This window comes from Phoxinus phoxinus, assembly GCF_949152265.1.
Source record: "Phoxinus phoxinus genome assembly, chromosome: 4".
Taxonomy (NCBI): Eukaryota; Metazoa; Chordata; class Actinopteri; order Cypriniformes; family Leuciscidae; genus Phoxinus; species Phoxinus phoxinus.
The window spans coordinates 15,436,308-15,457,677 of NC_136879.1; the positions used below are offsets into that span (position 1 = coordinate 15,436,308).

Here is a 21,370-nt window from a genome sequence, read left to right on the forward strand (position 1 = left end):
GGTTAAAGTGTAAAGTAAGCAGTCAGTCAAGTTAACATTATTTAGTAAATGGATTTCCAACAGATACAACAGTAGAGAGACAGTTAAACCTGTTAACCACGGTGCACTGAAGCGTTTGTGGAGTGCACTGGAAACTGGAAAGCCATAGGACATCAGAAGACAAAAATACTAAACTAAGCTTTGTGCTTCACTCGTGTCAATATTCACGTAAAACAGCATTCACATACAAAAAAATGTGTTTTGGCGGACTATTACACGTGGAGGAGTGTGTGCACGTGGAGGAGTGTGTGCACGTGGTGAGCATGAAGGATACTAGGAAGTGTAGTGCTGAGGGGGACTGAGCTGGTGACTGTGACACATGCATTAATGACACAACACACTTTAATCATTAGATTAAGTGATCAGTGAATTTGGCCACTTGATGATGATGACCATTTTATTTTATTTTATTCTGGTTTATTTCGCCACAAATACATGTGTGTTTTAAACACACTGTTACAACAGCCAAAGAAAAATATAATAAAAAATCAAGGGTCAAGTGCCCAACTAAGGAACAGAAAATTACAACATTGGTGATTAAACATTTTCAATAAAACCTCAACATTAACAAGAGCCAAACCTCTGTTAATTCTCTATAAGAACTTTTGTATTAGAATATTGTTAAAATCCAAACATAATTTAAGATGCGGGTTAAATTTGTATGGATGCATTTGGCAGACACTTGTATCAAAAATCAAATACAGTGCATTCAAGATATACATTATGGGCCCTATCTTGCACCCAGCGCAATTGACTTTGAACACCGACGCATGTATCAATCCTATTTTGCACCTGCGCACAGCGGACTTTTCCCTCCACAGACGGACGTCGGTAAATTAGGGAATGAACTTGCGCTCGCGGGGGCGGTTCAGCGCAAAGAGGAGGCGTGATCAGGCGTGAAGATGTGAAAAAGATATATCTAGATTTTTAAAAAAAAATCTAGATTAGGCTACACATTTACCCAAATTATACGCCTGTTTAACCGAAGCTAATTTGGGTGGGTTTCTCCCATCATCCCCAATGTCACTTCTCTGTGTTTTACGGCCCTGACGAGAACGTCGGTCTCCTCGGCTGTGAACTGCTCCTGGCGTGCGCCGGCAAATCCGCCGTTATAATAGCAATCCGCGTTGGAACAAGCGCGCCTGCTCTTAAAGGGAATGTGAGAGGACGCTCTGATTGGTTTATTTCACGTTACGCCCAAACCATACCTATGAATAATGAAGCGACTTCAGACCAACACATTTTAGATTTGCGCCAGGCGCAAGAGGCATTTATCCCGCCGGGAAAATAGCAACAGCGCCGGGATCCGCCCACAAAGTTACTTGCGCTTTGCGCTTTGACACTTGCGTTTCAGATCGTTAAAATAGGGCCCAATATCAGTTCATACGTTCCATGGAAATTGAATGATCATAGTGTAGCTATCTTTATGGTCTTCTGTTTGATCTACAGGAACGCCTGAAGTAGAAATAATTGGTTTGATAATGTAAGTCAATTTGACAACCGTATACATTATACATTACAGTAGCCTACCGTACAATTTCAAGATTTTAACAATTTATCTAATATTGTGTGTTACTGATTTAACTGATAGAATTACTAAACTGAAATAAGGTAAATTATAGAAATTATTAGGTAATTATAGTATATCCGGTAGCAAATTTCTGCAGCCCTGATGCAAAATTTCTGCATATCCTTTATGTTTGATGAAGTTGTCTCAGAGTCTGTTGCTTATCAGTTCTTGGGCTTGTGTGAGGCGTTCTAGTCGCTTCTTTAGATCAGCTCTCCTGCGTCCTCGCTCTGAGTCTTCATTCAGCAGCTGGACCACATCTGCCCCGTTCCTCAATTCTAGCATCTGATGCCGCAATGTCTTAGCTGCGTCCTTCAGCATGAAGAGAATTATCAGCATGGGCACATAGTCAGTAAGGCGTTGATAGATAATCTATATGGAGACAGGACATGGAAAAATAAAGATATTTAATCCACCTTTTGGGGTTGGCTTCCCTTTACAGAGATATCTCTGGTGAATCTCTAGTGCCAATGCACCTGCAGTATGTGTGGTTTGGTTGCACATACTGACTCAATTTAAAATTGTTATTAATTGATCTGATCATAAAAATAAAAGTGCCTGGTAAAACCAAAATAGGGTTTGTTACATTGATTTCTTATGAAGACCCTTCTTGGTTCCTTGAAGAACTTTCCACTAAAAAGAATTACCGGTATGATTACCGGCAATGATTACTGGCAATTTGATGCCTCATAAGCAACCACCTGCGTCATCATAGCTCAGATTTCTCTTCTTCAAGAATAATATTTATTTGCCCATGGTAGTTGGTTTATAGGCAATATTAGAATTCGTTGTGTTCATTGAATGGATTATTCTCATTTTCTCAGGGTGAGCAAAATACCATTTCAGAAGGGTGTGGCTCTTCATTACGAGCGAGGACACACATTGTCCTCACACACTTAAGTCCATTAAGTTCTTGAGCTTTCAGTATGCTCACTAAAAGCTTAGTGACTCATCTAATTGTCCACACTGAAAAAACTTCAGGGTGAAAGTGTTTTGTTCTAATTTCTCTTAGGAAAGGTCTTTAGGTCTTTTTAGGAAGGAAGGAAGATCAGCTAACCCCCAAGTCTGGAGGCTCGCAGTGAGGTTTTGTTTAGCTTGGATGAGGATGATGTTTTGTCCTCGACTTCTGAGGAGCATGCGGGTCGAACTGGCATGCCTCCCCCGAGTGGGCAGGAAGCGCATCCATCTCTGGCTTATACAGAGTTGTTTGATGTGATTTCATGTGCTGTTGACAAGTCGAAGCTGCACTGGGAGGTACAAGCTCAACCGCAGTCAAAGTCCAAGTTAAATAAGTGCTTTCTGGCTGGCCAATTACCTATCCATCTGTTTCTGACTTCACCACCATTTCTAAGATGGCGGTACGCAGAGATTCCAGCAATTGAGGATACTCCCGCGACTCATTCTTCGCCATCCTCTGTGTCATCTTGGAAGTCACGGCCTACTATTCTGTCCAAGCCTTGTAGGACTCTGTCCCTGATTGGCAACTCATAAATGGTTGCTGTTCAGGTGGGTGCGGTGCTCCACACACTGGTGGTTTTGCAGGTGTACCAGGCACATGTCCTCAAGGAAATAAATGAGGGCTCTGGTTTGACCCAAGTGGCAGTCGTTGATCTAAGAAGAGTAACTTTCTTAGCTCTTTGATTACTGTCCTTTACTACACGGTGTAGTAAAGGACAGTAATCACAAAACTTACCATGCTTTTTTGTGGTGAAACAAGGAATGTGGTGTATAATTGTGTGAAATGTATGATGGAAATTGGCTAGCAATTTCGCCAAGCAAATACCAAGAAATAGGTTGCAGCAGTTTGTCTTTCGACTACACTTGAAAAATCCGCGATGGGACTGAGCTCGAATAGCTTCAGCGACTTTTTATTGTTCAAAATCGCTGTCAATCAAAGGGAAATGCAGTCTTTCGAAAGACCCTCCAATCATCACGCAGAAGCCCGGAGTCCAGGCCAGACCACTCCTTCATTCACCCCCAGAGACGCTGAGCGTCTGTGGGCGGAACATCATAGCAGCATTTATTCAATGACCGGCTAGTTTCTAAGCACTGAAAAAAATGGTTTAAAACAGCCCCATTGAAGTCAATGGACTCTCGGCTTCAACAGGGAAATGCACGTACAAACGCTACGGGAATGTATGAGAAGGAAATCGAATCAGCCGACCTCCTATAAGATTCTGAACAAACTCATCTTCAAGATGAACGTGTTCTAACACAATAGTATATTTCTCTTCTCCACCAGTAAGCTGGTGTGTGGTGGGCGTTCTGGCGCAATATGGCTGCCGTCGCATCATCCATGTGTTCATCACACTTTTACAGTATGTAAATTTATAACTACTGTATATTACTGTCAATAAATAAATACATTTCATAGTATGAGTTGCAACCCACCTCATAATACAGAACCAGTTTGTCTGGAACCAGATTTCTTGAATCCAATATCGCACAGTCTTTCGAACTGAAAATTGTGTCATCATCGTCATAGAAGTTCTCGTCACTAGAGTCCATCTCAGTCTTCTGAGGGATGTCAGAGTCATCAAGTTTCTTTTGTAATACCTTGTCCTGAGTGAAGACCAGTTTCTCCATATCAATGAACTCCTTGATTCTTTTCTCCACTTTGGCCTCTTGTTTTGACTCAATGTCATTAATCATTTTCTGAGAAGTACAATAATACATGTTATATATTACTATTACTACAAATAATAATAATAATAATAAAGTTGTACTTACAGATACAGTGTATCTCAGAAGAGGGTACTGGTCAAAAGATAAATAACATATATCTCTGAGCACATTCTGAACAATCTCTGAAAATAAAATTGTAGTTTATGACAAGAAGAATTGTAAATTGTTAATGGGTATAAAACTTAACATTTACAATCAGAATTCGAGATATTACATAGTTTGTAATGTTTGTGTATTTTTTGGTTATCTTTAATGAGTGCTGAACCTTGATTTTTTTTTGAAAAAAAAAGAAGTGTATTACTAATAATATCTGACTATAGTGTATATTTATAAAATACATACTAACCTCGTACACGCTTCAGTGTATCTATAGCTGGCTCTTGAAGGGCTGCCACATGGTCTTTGATGACACATTCAAATTCACAGAAGTCACTGAACGTAAGCAGTTCTCTGCCACGATGCATCTCATTATACTTGTCTATCATTTCTTTCACTCTTGCTGTGACTACATTTGTAATAACAAAAAGGGAAGGTCTGTTTAAGGGATTTTGGTACAATCCTAAAAAGTCACATGTTTTTAACATCTTGACTTACATGATACTTCAGTGCCTCTTAGGTAGATGTCCCATTTCTTGAACACAGGACGTAGAAGTGCATGAACGTTTTTGTCTCTTAAATGTCCCGTTCTACTCATTTCATGTATTTGATCGCTGAACTCCATTATTATCTATAGGAAGAAGAATCAGTTAGAAAAAAGGCCTTAATATAGGGATAGATATGTAAAGATAAGGTGGTTAGATGGATAGATATTGTGCTTTATTCTCAGAGCTCTTACATTACTGAGAAAAGGTCCCATCCGCTCTTCTTCAACAGGTGGACCCTGCTCGTAGTTTTGAAGCTCCCTTTGAACGTTGAGTAGTTTAGTCTGAATCTGCTCAGATAAGTAGGGTAGCGATTTCTGTGTCCATAAGAACATATAATTAAACAGCTGGCTAATTTTAAATAGTATTTAACCCTCCTATTAAATTAATAAACTGCGACCACATCTGACAAACTAAAAATCCCCACTGTTTTTATGTTCTGATGAAGATTATTGTATATTATTTAAATAAATAAAAAAGAAAGAATGAGAAAAAAAAAAGAAAGAAAGAGGCTAGGAGCATAATAATAAAGTGCTTGCCTTGATATGATCAACCAGTTCTTTGGTTAAGTTGTCTGCCAAGCATCGAGTCGATGCTTTACCGTCATTCAAAAGAGAGCTTTCAAGCAAAAAAAGAAGGTTATTATTATTATTATTATTATTATCTAAAAGTTAAAATTACCTGAAATATCGGTGGTTCTTGAAAAAATTCATTTCCACTTCCATGGCTTTAGAAAGAGGGATTTTGTTATTGATGTCACTCTGACCACGACATCTCACAATAATGAAGCCCTTGCTGAGAGGAATGACTTTGCCATGGACAATGTTCAAAACATCAGTCTCTGCTCCTCTGTCAATAAGGTCTGGTTTTGTGAGAATTGCTAATCCATGCATTCAACAGAAAAGAGATTAGGATAAGTTAGGAAAAGCATGAATCATAATGCTACAGGTTGGCCTGAAGACATATATTGCAGAAATGCAAAAGTTGGCAAACCAAGAGTTCTGTGTCCATCTGGGTCTGCATCTTGTGCCATTCTCAGCGCTTCTGTTGTCGCTATGTCAACATTGCAGGGCACAACAGCTAAAATTATGGTTTCACTTTTGGCAATGTATTTCAGAATCAAGTTTTTGATCTAAAAATAAAAGATAAAATGTCCTTTGGTTAAGAAGATGTGAATCTTTAAGCCAACACCATAGAACCCATTATACTTATGCAATATAGAATACAACATTGTCAATAAAAAAATAAAAAATGAACAAGTACTAATGCATTGAATGTGTATTGAATTATGAAAATGTATTAAGAAAGTATTTCTCTCTCTCTCTCTGTCGCTCTCTCTCTCTGCTTGAGTTCATGTTGACTTTAAGTTTCATCTGTCAGCTACAAATAGACTACCTAGGGCATGAAAACAAGTATTGATTAAATCCACTGATTTAAAACTGAATTTGATATTTGTGCAGGTGCAGGTTTACAGCTTGAATGCCTGTTAACACAAATGTTCATATATTAACATGATTTCAAACAGCCATTTAGATTTTTGTTTTAACACTTTATTCGCTCACCTGATCGCCAATATCATCAGGTTGACCATGTACAGGTACACGGGTTATACCAGGTAGATCGATCAGCGTGAGGTCACACACATCAGTAGATGAAATTTCCAAAGAGATGAGTTCATCACATATTCCAACTGTATTTCCAGCAAGCTTGTTTTGAGCTGTCAAATATACATAGGTTTTCAGCAGAATCAAACAAGACTAGTTTTGGATTTTCAAGTAGTATTGGTCAATTCAGCTTAAATGCAGTGTGTTTATCGTGCAAAATACGCGAAAATTTGTTTTTACGTGCATATGATATGCAGATTTCGCGTGCATTTGATACACTTCATTGCATGAAATACACACACACCCCACACCACTAATCCTAACCAAACATATAATACACACGCACCCCACACCACTACTATACCTACCCTAACCTACCCATGCGTATCCAATGCACGTAAAAACAAATTTTCGCGTATAAAATTACACGATAAATACACTGCGTGCTATAGAGACATTTAGTGTGATCGGGTTTGGTGAATTTGACCCAGGAAAATCCACCTCAGGACAACAGACAACAGGGTTGTGCAGCATTCACGGCTGAATGGAGAAACTCTTTTAAATTACAATTGACTTTCTGAATTTGAATTGAAGAAGCAAACATTCAGAATTTTGCTCAATGGTGTTTTTTCAAAGATGACATTCATCAGAGCATCATTACAACTGATGCTGGTTATGATCTGTTTCTGTTCATACTGACCTTCTCTGACAAGGTTATCCACCAATAATGGGTCATGAAAGGTTTCGTTGTAATCACGGTAGGTAATGGTCCCTGACCACGGTCCTTTCTTTAACTTCCGTAATTTCAACTCAAGAGGACAGCGAGTGACAATACCTTAAAAGAAAAAAAGAAAGCACAAAGTTTCTCGAGGATCTCAAGGTTTCAAATCTCATTTATTTCCTCACATTGTGAAGTGCAAATGCTCCTCCTCTTCTCCTTATATGGTATTGAGTGCACTCACTGCACTACGCATATGTTAGAATAGACTTTTCTTGGATGTGCCAATAATGCGGAAGATTAACAAAGAGCAACATTTTAGTAAATATTTACAGTGAAGATTTTGACTGTAGCACACAAGCCGTATGGACTACTTTTATAATGATAATTAGTTTATTTGATATAGTTCCTTTAAAAGTTGCTTTCTCAAAGCTCTTTACAAAAAAACACAACAAGAAGAAACAAACAAATAACACAAGATATGCAGACAAGGGTGAAACAACAACAACAACAACAACAGTATTATACCAGAAGCAAAATGTTTTAAGACAAGATTAAAAAGTGCCAAACAATTTTCTCTCCCTAATATAAGCCTGGAGAGAATTCAATTCAATTCAATTCAATTCAATCAACTTTATTGATCCCACACGGGGCAATTGGTTAAGAGCAGCGTGTCAACAACAATAAATAATACAAATCACACACATTATCCACACAAGTAACAAGTTCATCGCACACATACATAACGTACAGCAGTACAAGTTCATCATTATGTGCATTTTTTCCTTTCTCCAGGAACTTTATGCGGAATTTAAGAGTTTAATCGCATAAGGAATAAAAGATTTAGAATGACGATTGGTCTTACATGCCGGGAGCGCGTAGCGACGCCCAGAAGGCAACAGAGAGAATTCACCTGCCAGAGCATGGTCCGGGGCGGCCAGGATGCTCATTGCCTTCCGCAGTATTTGCTGGTTACAGAAGACATTTAGGTCTCTCTGTTTCACACCGATAATTTTAGAACAAATCTTTACAATATTATTCAGGCTATTCCTGTCTTTGATGCTCAAATTATGAAACCAGCAGATTGAAGAAAAATTTAAAAGACTCTCAATAAAAGACTGATAAAATCTGCACAGGATGACCGGTGAGACGGAGAAAGTATTTAGTCTGCGAAGAAGGTGAATTCTCTGTTGCCCTTTCTTTACAATGGTAGCACTGTTAAGATCAAATCTAAGATGCTCATCAAAAACAGTGCCCAAGTATTTATATGAGGAGACAATTTCAACCTTAGCATTGTGTATAGTGCTGTTAAAAACTGTATCTCGATTTCGCCCGAAGTCAATAATTATTTCTTTAGTTTTGGATACATTTAGTTCTAAACAATGGTTATCGCACCATGAGATGAATTCATTTAGAGCATTTCCATGATCAGATGATGGCCTCTGTAATAGTGACAGCAACACAGTGTCGTCGGAAAATTTAACCAGGTAGCTGTTCTCCTGGGTACTTCTACAATCATTTGTGTACATAATAAAAAAAAGGGGTGAAAGGACACACCCTTGAGGAAGTCCTGTGGAGAGCAGTAAGGGATCTGATAATTTGCCGTTTACTGATACCCTCTGTTCTCTGTCGGTTAAGAAATTTAAAATCCATGAAACAAGTTGATGAGGCAGGTTAAAATCACTTAACATCTTATTAATTAAAATACATGGTTGTACGGTATTAAAAGCTGATGAAAAATCTGCAAACAGAAGCCTTGCGTGTGATTTTGGTTTATCTAAGTGCTTGTATATGCTGTTCAAAATAAACAACTTTGCGTCCTCCACTCCCCTCCCTGCTTGATAAGCGAATTGCAGGGGATCTAATCTCTCTTCTACATATGTTTGCATACAATTTTTAATGATTTTTTCAAATATCTTCATAATTAACGAAGTTAGAGCAACAGGCCTAAAATCGTTAAGTGTCCCTGGTTTGCTAATCTTTTTAGGAATTGGAATCACTATGGAGGATTTCCAAAGAGTGGGAACCACACTACAATTCAGTGACATCAGAAATATGTGCTGGAATACGCTGCTCAGCTGATCAGCACAATAGCGCAGTGTCCGCCCGCAAAGCAAATCGGGACCAGGTGCCTTCCTTATATTTACTCTCTTCAGATGGTCCCTAACGCATTCTTGACTGATTGTGACCTCATTTTGAGACAATATTGTTTCTCCTATACAAGTAATGTTTCTCGAAGGGTCATTTTTTTCAAAGCGAGAATAGAAAGTATTAAAAACGTTCGGGAGATTAGCTTCATTTGTCCCCATAATTGTTATAGGTTTCCTACTGTCTCCATTTCCCTGGGTGACTGAGGACATTTCTTTAATTCCCCTCCAAGCTGCCCGAAGATCTCCACTACTATACTTGTGCTCTATCTTATCTTTATACGCCCTTTTTGCTTTTCTTATCCCGTTCCTTACTTCTCTATTAATTTCTTTCTTTTCCTGGCTACTCCCTGTATAAAAAATACGTTTCTTTTTATTTAGAACGCTCTTTAATTCTTTAGTAACCCATGGTTTGTTGTTAGGGAATATTGTTATATTTTTACATGGGATATTACTATCGACACAGAAAGATATATAAGATGTGACAGTTTGTGTTAGTACATTTAAATCATTGCAGGAGCTGTAAAACACGTCCCAGTCTGTACATTCAAAACATGCCTGTAAGCTGGCAATGCTATTATCTGTCCAGCATTTCACTGTTTTCACAGTCTTCTCCTGTCGCTTGCAGATGGGACTATAAGTAGGTATCAGGAGAACACTGTTATGGTACGATGCACCAAAAGCAGGTTTGGGCATGGATTTAAAAGCGCCGGGTACTGAGCCTAGGCACAAGTCAAGAGTGGTGTTGTTTTTAGTTGTTGCGCAGGTGATATACTGCTCGTAAGTTTTTAATGTCTTGTGAATCTGGCAATGGTTAAAATCTCCCATAATAAACTTTGGAGCATCGGGTGATATAGCATCGAGTCTGTTAGTCACTTCTGAGATTACGTGAGCAGCTGAGGAGGCGTTTGCACGCGGGTGTATATACACCAGGGTGAAGAATAGCTGTGGAAACTCCCTTGGAAGATAGAAGGGGCGAAGAGAGATAGATAGTAGCTCGAGGTCAGGAGTACAGATTTCCTCTCGAACAGTAACGGTGTTACAGTACCTCTCATTGATGTAGAAGCAGACTCCTCCCCCAGTGGATTTGTTTGTTGTTACAGGTGACCGATCCATGCGCACCGGGCACCCGAAGCCACTAATGCGCAGATCCTCATCCCTGTCAGCCTCTCCCAACCACGTCTCCGTGAAAGCCAGCATGCATGTGTCTCTGAAGTCACGCTTAAACTTAGCGTGAGCCTCTAGTTCATCGACTTTGTTACGGATGGATTGTACGTTAGAGAGAAGAATGGAGGGGAGCGGAGGGAGCCGGCTTCTATCGGCCAACCCGCATCTCCTTAGTCGGCGTTGGACACCCCCTCTCCTACCTCTCTTCCTTCGATGATTTTTGGGAGCTTTGTCGATATCCTCTGTTCCCACACTGTCCTTGCTGCAAGCCAGATAAGGGCTGTTGTCCCTAGTAGCGGGTGCAAATGGACGGAGTTCGAGCAATAGCTCACGGGAGTAAATAATCCTGTGACCAGCCCCGCCGTCGTCATCGCTTCCCCAGGTAAAACGATTAAGAAGAGTGATCAGAACGACCAAGTAGATGCAATTCATGGCTCCGGGTTGACAAAATGTTTTAAAGTTTAAAAGTGCGCATCAATGTACAACATGTACTTAAGAACATAAACAAACATAAACAAACAAGCGTTCGGCATTCACGCTGCTCATGAGAATACCATAACTTTGAAGCAAAGCAATGCAATGTATGTGGAACAAGGCTATATTCAGACTGCCAGAAAAAGTCTGATTTTTTGCATATTCAGATTTTATCCAGATAGGTTTTTGATTTGGATGTGGTTTGAAATGCGAATCCAATCAGACTTTTACAGATGCGTCTCAATCTGAATGCTCTGGCTGCTCAAAATGGTCTTTTTCGTCACTCATAGTACAAAACACATCAATAACGTCAAAACCGGTGACAGAAATGTCGGAAGTATTCATACGGTATTCAAACGATAATGTCTAAAGATTTCGGATACAAAGATACGTCAAAATATATACCAGTCTGCATTACTGTTATTGAGTTTTTCTTCTGCCGCGTGGAGTTTATTTAGAGAGCAAGATGAGGCACCTCCATTTCTCCTCCATCTGTTATGAAAGCTTAAAGGGGGGGTACAATGGTGTTTCATGTATTCAGAGTTGTTTACAGTGTTAAAGAGATGGATTCTCATGCTAATAATGGCCAAAGTCTGAAAAGTTATTTTGAACGAATAACAGAGAATTTCTGTGCTGAAAATCATACTTCCGGGTTGCAACACGTTTCGGCTGGTTTTTTTCTATCGTAGATCTAATGACGTAGACCAGAGTGGAACTCCTTATATGAGCATTGCTCTCGGAAAAGCGCGTTCACGCACACGTCGACCAGAGGAGAGAAAGGCCGCGCTCATCGACGCGCTACTACCGGAAATCATCATCATCAGCGCTAAATAGGAATGGTTGATGTCAAGAATGTCTCCAAAAAAGTGTGTTTTGGGATGTGAGGGAAAGTTTACCTTGTTGAGCTTCCCAAAGAACCCAGTGTTACTGGAACAGTGGATGCAGTTTGTATTTCCGGGACAGCAAAGGAGTGTGGCAAGTGCGGTTTTGTGTTCTGGTCATTTCAGTGACGAATGTTTTATTAACAAGGCCCAAGTCGTCGCTGGATTTGCAAACCGGTTGCAATTAAAACCTGGCGCGGTCCCAGTGCTAAAACACCCCATTCATGTAAGTACAACGGTATCACGCGCTCCCGCTTGACTCTATAGCTCCGCCCACGCCCAGATCAAGGACCTCGGCTTTTTCCGGATAGAATCGGAAAGCTGTATTTTTATTTTATAAATATGATGAAACTAAAGACTTTTTGGAGATATGAAGGACGCACTATTACTCTATAGGTACTCAAGATTAACATGAGATTGACTGAAACTAAGTATTTTACCCCCCCTTTAATCACATACAGTACATGGGTACGTTGCCAAAGCAACTGTATTAACTGAGAGCGAACCAGACACAAATGTCTTCTTCAGAACTGTTAAAAGAGCAAATTCCAAACCAACATTTCCAAATCTGGGGTGCGTTTCCCGTACAACTATAACTCGCTGCTTCACTACCATATTATGATGCATCGTTGGAGAAATCAACTAGCTAGTCACGACTGTTTCCCGAAACCATGTTGTTGCAAAGTGGTCGTTCAACCACCTTGATTTATGACGTCACGCACGTGGTGGAGTAATAACTTCTTTAAATGAAACTGTTTGAGATCGAATTAACGCTAGTTTTGATATAAATTACAGACATGACATCTGAGGACTATTTCTCATTTATGTCAGTTATTTAGCTTTATTTCCAGATTCAATCATAGGCTCGTTCTTACCTACTAGAGCACGTTCGCACATTCGCACTCTTCAAAAAACGACACTTTAAATCTTTTGACAAACTAAAAGACGTAAATGACATTTGATTGTATTCTAAATAAAAGATACAGATTTTACTGAATGTCAGTTTGCTTATTTGGCTCAAGATAAGGATTTATTAAGTCCACATGTCATTTAAACTAGAAACTATGCTTCTAAACACAGCTCGAGAGCTGTCGTTCCAACCAAGTTTGCGATGCTGTTTGCGAATGCTCGTTGGAGCGATGCTTTCGGGAAACACCGACTCATTGAACTGGTGATAACGACGGAACTTGCTAACATTGTTGGCTAACGATGCTTTTGGGAAACGCACCCCAGATTATCTGTCATTGGACACCATTCAGTCTGAAACTGACTAACTCCAAAACAGAAAACACTTGTAAAAATCCAAACTTGAGGAAAGAACACTTAAGACGTCAACGTTAGGCATTTTTTTAAAGATGGGTTGGTTTAGAGATGCTTGAGCCTCATGAGGAAAACGTCAAGAAACTTGATTTCACTCATTTCACTGATCAGTTCACTCTCTTAAAACTCATTTTTGCCTCACTTTCTTTCTGTAACTTGTGTGACTGTGTGTGCGTGTGTTTATGTGTTAGAATATAAAATAAAGTCACGTTTATATTTAAAGAGAAGTGCCTTGTATTATGTGCTTACAAATTTAATGTCTTAAACTGCTGATCTTGTTACCTTGCTAATAAATTGTGTTTTCACAATAGTTTGGGTATTAAATATCTGCTACAGAGCTGATGTTATGGCCTGTTTCCCTCACAGCAAACCATGCAGAAGGTTTATGTCAGGACACACAAATCTTATTTAAACACTAGCTATTAAAAGTGCGGACAGTCGGCCTAAAAAGATCAGATTTGAGAAAAAGTGTGACAAGTGTAACGGAAGCCAGCTAGGAGTTGTGCATGTAAGATCTCACTCCCCTGATCCCAAGAGACAGCAGTCTTTAGTCTCCTTGTTAGAGGATTTTTTTTTACGCTAACCTTAGATATCAAAGGTAAAGATACACACCAAAGATAAAATATTTCACTTTTCTCTAGGGAAGTATTAAAACTATTTTTGCAAACAAATATCTGATTAATAATTAATAATTAAAATAAATCATTGCTGTGGTAATGAAAGTTTGTGTCGGTAAGGACACAATGTTAATGACACATGTGTCACGGTGTCTGGTTCATGTTCCTTGGTGTCCACTAGAGGTCCTCGTCCCCCATGGTGTCTGTCACATGATGAACTACATTCCCCACAATCCTTGTCTGTACCATCACTGTTCATTGCACTCAGCTGTTCCCCTTCATCATTGTTCCCAGCTGTTCCCTGTTCTTTGTTAGTTCTGTGTGTGTATATATACCCTGGTTGTTTCAATGTTTCTCACGGAGTCCTTTGCTATTATCACGCCACTTCTGTTCCCTGTTTGTGTTCTTGTTTTTTGGATTGCCCTATTGGATTTGTCCCTTGCCTGGACTTGTTTGTGAGTACGGATTACCCTATTAATAATAACTTACTGCTATTGGATCTCCCTTGTCTTCTTGAGTGTGGATCGTGACAGAAGGACTCCGTCACACTTAGATCCAGCGGTATGGATTTCCGTGGCTCTTCCCCAACTTGCGAGAGTTCGCAAGCTATAGAGTTTCCACCTCGTATGAAAATTTTTCAATGCTTTGCGTTGTGGGCCCGTCTGACTGAGGAGACCATGGCGGTAGAATCTCCCGATTCCCTAGGTTTTCTGGGACCCGTGGAGGTCGCAGGAGAGGAGGGGCTAGAGATGAATCCCGGCACCACTCTCCGCTCCGGTCTCGCTTCGACCCTGGGCCGGGGATGCCCAACCCAGAGCTCCTTTCACCGCTGGTCTTTTCCAGCCCGGAGCCTGCACCTCGCCATCAAAGACGACAGAGGGGGAGACTTCCTGCCTCCCCAATGAACCAGAGGCCGTCCCCTCCGAGCAGCCCGCTGTCATCCCGGAGGCCGTCCCCTCCGAGCAGCCCGCTGTCGTCCCGGAGGCCGTGCCCGTCCAACCCGCTATCATCCCAGAACTGCCCATCATCAGTCCTGCCATGGTCAAGAAGGTGGTCTTCCTTTTCTATACATTGACTGTTCTACATGCATGGAGGAAGCACAAATCTGCCGAGCCTGAGCGTCACGTCACGTCTGCCGAGCCTGAGCTTCACGTCACGTCTGCTCCTGAGCCTGAGCTTCACGTCTCCTCCTTCGCCCTGACCGCCCAATGGACTGTCGTCTGCTTCGCCCTGGCCGCCCGATGGACTGTCGTCTGCTTCGCCCTGGCCGCCCGATGGACTGTCGTCTGCTTCGCCCTGGCCGCCCGATGGACTGTCGTCTGCTTCGCCCTGGCCGCCCGATGGACGGTCGTCTGCTTCGCCCTGGCCGCCCGATGGACGGTCGTCTGCTTCGCCCTGGCCGCCCGATGGACTGTCGTCTGCTTCGCCCTGGCCGCCCGATGGACTGTCGTCTGCTTCGCCCTGGCCGCCCGATGGACTGTCGTCTGTTTCCCCTGTTCCCCTTCATGGACCTGTTTTTTTTGGATTGCCCTATTGGATTTGACCCTTGCCTGGACTTGTTTGTGAGTACGGATTACCCTATTAATAATAACTTACTGCTATTGGATCTCCCTTGTCTTCTTGAGTGTGGATCGTGACAACATGTTAAAGGGGTCATGACATGAGAAACCAAATTTGCCTTGATCTTTTGGTATATAAGAGGTGTTTGTACCATTAAAACGTCCTGCAAGTTTCATAGCTTAAGACGTCCTCCCCATTATAAACGAATCATTTATTTAATCAAGCTCTAAATACAGCTCGTTCTGGATCCATGGTAAGAAGTGACGTCACGGTGCGAAGTGACGTACCAGCGTTTGCATATGACCGCCTCCAGAACAAGACAACTACGCTTTAAGCGCAAGACAACTACGCTCATTTTGTATCGCCGCTCGCCTCACAAGTGTTCAGTCGACGGACAGCGAGTGGGTCTGTGTACAGTCAAAATACGATGCCACTCAGATGTGCTGTTCCTGGCTGTGGACAAACAACATCTTTGAATACGCTGCCGAAAGATCCAGACGTCAGGGAAAAATGGATGCACTTTATTTTTTGCGGACGTCCCAGTCACGGCAGTGTTAATTTAAGCGTTTGTTCTATACATTTAAGCATGACTGTTTTGAGAACAAATCCCAATATGATGTTGGCTTTGCCAGAAAACTGTTGCTCAAAGATAAGTTCGTGCCGACTATTCTGGGCTCAACAACGACGACGCAAACTTACTTTTTATCACTGGCTAATATAAACACATTTGTATAAGAGAATCTTGAAAATATGTCGCCTTTCTAGTAGGCCTACATGTGATAGAAAATTACAAATGTTGCCTTATCAATGCTGCATCTTCAAAGATGGCCTGTGCATGCATTTTTGTCCGTGGTACACCCTATCATTTCATTGAAATTAGTTAAATAATGTTAAACTGTTAGCAAATTAAGCTATAGGATAATTATGCATCAATAATCCGTTTTCAAGTGTCTCGGGTTACAATTTTTTTATTAATTCAAAATAGTTTCACTTTCCATGTGGACACGGGCTGATCCAGTCTTCGTTGTTGTGGTGATGGTTCATTTTCCTCTGATTCCGGCTCAAACATATAAGGTTTTATCATTGCAAGAGCCATCGCTTCGCATGCATCACCTGCTACTAAACAGTTGCGCCGAATCCGCAAAAGTTCTGGCTGGGGACGTTAATAATTGATGCATAGGCACTGACGTTAGCCAATCATAACAGTGTGCGTTAACACTGAACTCATAAAGGTGAAACACCCCCAAAACAGACTGTTTGAATCAGAGGATGAGAAACAGGGTGGGAAAGGGACATAAATCACTACATTTTAAAAGTTTTTTGTAAAAAAAACTATAGTAATATTATAATTGCACCTAAGGGAACATAAAAAAAATAATAAAAAAAAACATGTCATGACCCCTTTAATAATGTAGCGTTACAGTTACATTAAAGGCTAGGTTACTGTAAAGAAAAAAAGTAACAGACAAAAACAGAATATATTTTGTCAAAGATAGTAGAGGTAATCACTGTAGTAAGTCAGTCTTACTAGTTGGAACCTACTACAAGATTTGGAATTTAAAGATGTCTGTTTTTAAATGTTAAAAGTCAATTTAATTAATACAAATTATACGTTTAAACCACTTGGTGGAATTGGCAGATGTTTTTCACCCTTAGGCAAAGCACACGGCCAGTGAAAAACACAAGCTTCGTGCTACACATCACAAGACAATACACAACACAAGACAGTGACGCGGATGTAAACATGAACTGCGTACGTACTACACAGAACTCAACTCGCGTGGACAGAACAGCGTACGCCTCAAGCGCACTCAATACCGCGCGCTCACACAAAGACAAGACAATACAGAAGCGTCAGGGTTCTGTCATGAAACAAAGAATAAACTAGACCGAAGTGACAGAACACTAATAGAGCATGCATGAGAATATTTATAAGCTAAATGTAGCCCCATTGGGAAGGAAAAAATGTGTGAGTATAGGAAAGAGGCTAAATGCATTTTACAGAAGTAATTTGAGGCAATTATAACTAATCATCATAATTTCATGTGTAAAGCCACAGTTCACTTCCGGGTCAAAACAGAACCAAACACAAAATGTGTAACAATTTAGTTTAATGGTTATATCTCTTACATTAAAAAAGTGTATTTTGACAGTCTAAACACATTCCAAAAAGCTTAATTTTCACACTAAAACCTGTTTTTTTATATGCCTTTTTAGGTCAAAATGGACACGAATAACAAGATCTTGATAGGTGGTGCAGCCTGCCATTATCCTTATTGGGCCATATTAATCTCCATGAGAGGAATATTCTTCCACATTTTTTTTTCTTTACCTATTTCAAATGCTCCCAATTAAAATTAGGAAAAAAGATTTGATTCAATTAAACAGTTGAAAAATGTGATTGATTTGGGTTAAAAAAAGACCTAGTATAATGTAATATTCTATGCCTATTCTATATCTGGTGGGTTAGCGGCACCATCCTTCTTTTATCAGTTGGCTGCTTCATTCACTAATTTTGATGCATCAAGTTTATCCTTTGTGTCCTCTTTTTATCCATAATGCTCTTCCCACATTCCGATTCATGGAAAAAGTATTTGGCACTGAACTCATCCAATTTCATTATATAATACAAGAAAAAAAATATTTTGAAGATGAAAGCATTATGTTTTTGTTGCAAGGTATGTTGTTACGGGAAGAAGGAAGCGGGAATCGGCGAACATTTAATGACTTTAATAAATAAAGAAGACACAAGACAAACACACATCAACAAAACATAACGTAAAATCCAGGCCTGGTCTTCTCTCGTCCTAGCCTGGTCCTACCAGACTCTCGTACATTTAATTTGTACAGAGTGTCTGGCCACTCTCCATTGACAAGCATTAACTTCCTTGAAGGCGGATACTCGGTTGAAGTTTAAAACTATTGGATTATAGCCACTCTGGATCTGCCATAACCAATCGCTAACGTTTGGTCATGAGTCTCGTAACGTATGTCAACTCAAACTAGCGCACAACGTCAATGTCATCGGTCTCAACCACTCCCCCTCTGTTCGCTGGTTGGACTAGTAAAAAATGTATCGGAGAAAACCCAAGAATATACCGCAAGCCCAGACGCAGTACTGAAAGAAAATGAAAATTGAGCGGAAGTATGTAGGAGGGCGGAGCCAGGCTACTCTCGTCCTTCACTGCCATCACTCCTCCTTTAATGCCTCCGAAACTCCTCCGTGAGAGATACGAGTCCAGTGTGGCGTGCTGGTGACGCTCATTAGTAATCACGCCACCGGCCTTGCGCCATTCTCTCACGGCTCTCAGCCCCATCCGGCTCACGAGATTAGATGTTGTAGTAAGAAGGAGGTGGGAGTCGCGGACATTGAAACTCTTTAATCCAAAATAAACACAAAACGACAATAAAAGCGGCAGCCCCTCATGGACAACTGCCGCAAACACATAAACAAAAGCTGCCCAATCCTGCTTGCCACAGTTTTCTTTTCTTTTGTTTTACATGAATCACATCATGCTAATCTATCCGTAAAATAAACCACTGGGAGACACAGACAGTGTCTTTTTATAGACATTTAATTTATAGAAAATCAGTTAATATAAAGATTTTTTCACAAGAACTTTTTTAATGTATTTTCATGCCATGACTGTGGGTTCAAAAACATTTATAATGTAACCATGCACACTTACTCCTTTTTTATCCCAATGAATAATAAACAGTAGGCTTGTTCGACTTGAACCGGTGCTGCACAGACCGATCGGTGAATAACATCAAAATACTGAGTAGACAACTCCGTATGCTTTTCAATCGCTCTCGCGGTACTTTAATGTCATAAACTGATCGGTCTGTGCAGCGCCGGTTCAAGTCGAACAAGCCTAGTGTCTCAGAACAAGCCGTCACTTTGTACAAGCCCCACCCACGACTGTTGCCGTATTAGCATTGATCCCGCCCTGAGCAGGTTGTACACTATCCGCCATTTTCTCAGTACAGCAGGTCTGTATATTTGTTTACTGTTAGTTGTAATGAGTGTTTTTGTGTAATGTATGTTGATGATAATGCAAGGGAGAGAGAGAGTTTATGTTACTGTGTTTTATTCAGCTCTTACAGTGACTTTCGAACAGTTTCGGTTCATCTTTTGCGTGAAGTACAATAAACTTCATAAAACTCATCAGTAAAGTTTTGACCATCATTCGGACGAGGTCCGCTAAAACAAGCTTGAACTAATTGATAAAAGCAAGATGACAACATAAGTTATAACAGTAATTAAACTACATGTTCTATATCCATGCAGCATATATTCTCTGGCTCTGTGGGCATTATTTTCCGACTCTGGTTCGAACCGAACACCGCTACTGAGAGTTTCTGTCACCTGAGCATGAGCTCTTGAAGCTCCGCTCTCTTCTTGAAAGAGGCCGGGAGCACCAGCTCATTTGCATTTAAAGGGACCAAAAAGTGTCCATTTTAACATGCTATAAAAATTATCTGTGGGGTATGTTGAGCTACAACTTCACATACACACTCTGGGGACATCAGATACTTATTTTACATCCTGTAAAAAGGGGCATAATAAGTCCCCTTTAATTACATTTAAAATAATAATTATGAAGGTAATTTTCCACAATCCTCCCAAGTGCCCTTTTTGTGGGGGTTTGTGCTACTGTCGTGCATAATTTATAGGCAAGACCCTGATTAAACTTATAATTATGTATTTTAACAACACAGAAAGGTCAGAGGAAAAAAAAAGTTAATTCAGTTTAACTGTTTTCAATACACATTGTAGGCTAATGCTTTATTTAAAAAAAAGAAAAGAAAACCGGAAACTGTGCAAACTGACAGAAAATATGCAATTAAAACCATTTTTAAGCCTGTAGTTTTTCTCCGGCAGGTTTCAATAAAATCTTTAAACCATAACTGCTGTTGTCTCCTTTATGTGAAATTGCTTGTTTAATTTTTTATGCTTGTTTTATTTTTTATATACAGTATATATTTTATAAAATAACATTTTATATAAATGTAACAAATTATTATTATCATTAAAGCTCATTGGACAAAACCATCAGCTACATAAACAAATGTAAATTAGTTTCATTTTAATTGATGGGGAGATGGCAATAACAGCACCACTGCAACAAATAATTCCTGTCATTCTCATTTAGTTACAATGAGCTGAAGTAATTTCAGAGTCTTACCACTTCCTCGAGGCAAAGCCACCCCAGAGAGAGCCTCCAAAACAGAACTCTTCCCAGAACTCTGATCTCCCACCACGGCAATGGACGGTAGATCGATCTCCTTATCAATGGCGATCATCCTCAGAGAGTCAATCAACTCAATCAAAGGCTGAACAGACTCAATGAAATGACTGTGGAACGCTCCATGAGTTTGTGATTCCGAAAAGGAGCTTTACAATAAAAACATATTATTTAGATCTTGTTTAGATGATTAATTTGATTATTTAAATAGTTTTTTCTGAGCTTTCAATTTTCAAACCAACAAACACATCTCAAATTATGTATTGTGTTTAACAGCATTCTGTGGTAGAAATAACTTGATGAAAATTACATTTTCATAAGACTAATTTTAAAGTTGTCATATTACAATATATACACAATTACATATTTTCATGTTTAATTTGCAACAAAGAACAGTCAAATCTATACAGAAAATAAAGCTGAATACTGTACCTCCCTTCATCTTGGGAAACATAGTCTTTAGATTTGCCTGGGTGATCCATGGTTCGTCTGACAGTGAATTAAGAATTCTAAGCTGATATTACTGAAATAATTAGAAAGAATGATTAGGTGTCTGCAATAAGCCAAAATAACATGTTAAGTCTATGCAAACTGCATGTCCAATGCAATACTTTCACTTAACCCACATAGAAATGTAAAAGAAAGAAACTGTTGTCTCCTTACCTTATGCTTGGGTTGTGTGTAACAGTTTAACATCTGAA

At 39.9% G+C, this 21,370-nt stretch overlaps 1 protein-coding gene across 1 annotated transcript; it reads right to left on the minus strand.

Moving 5' to 3' along the window:
- Positions 1-1,050: 1,050 nt before the first annotated feature.
- Positions 1,051-21,151, minus strand: mxf (myxovirus (influenza virus) resistance F; the record flags this gene model as incomplete). Its single annotated transcript, XM_079610780.1, has 13 exons — positions 1,051-1,978; positions 3,998-4,261; positions 4,337-4,413; positions 4,638-4,796; positions 4,886-5,018; positions 5,127-5,249; positions 5,472-5,550; positions 5,614-5,812; positions 5,926-6,064; positions 6,495-6,649; positions 7,237-7,371; positions 20,610-20,818; positions 21,102-21,151. The coding sequence occupies 13 exons, from the start codon at positions 21,149-21,151 to the stop codon at positions 1,754-1,756; spliced, it is 1,947 nt and encodes a 648-aa protein (XP_079466906.1). The 3' UTR covers positions 1,051-1,753.
- Positions 21,152-21,370: the final 219 nt, after the last annotated feature.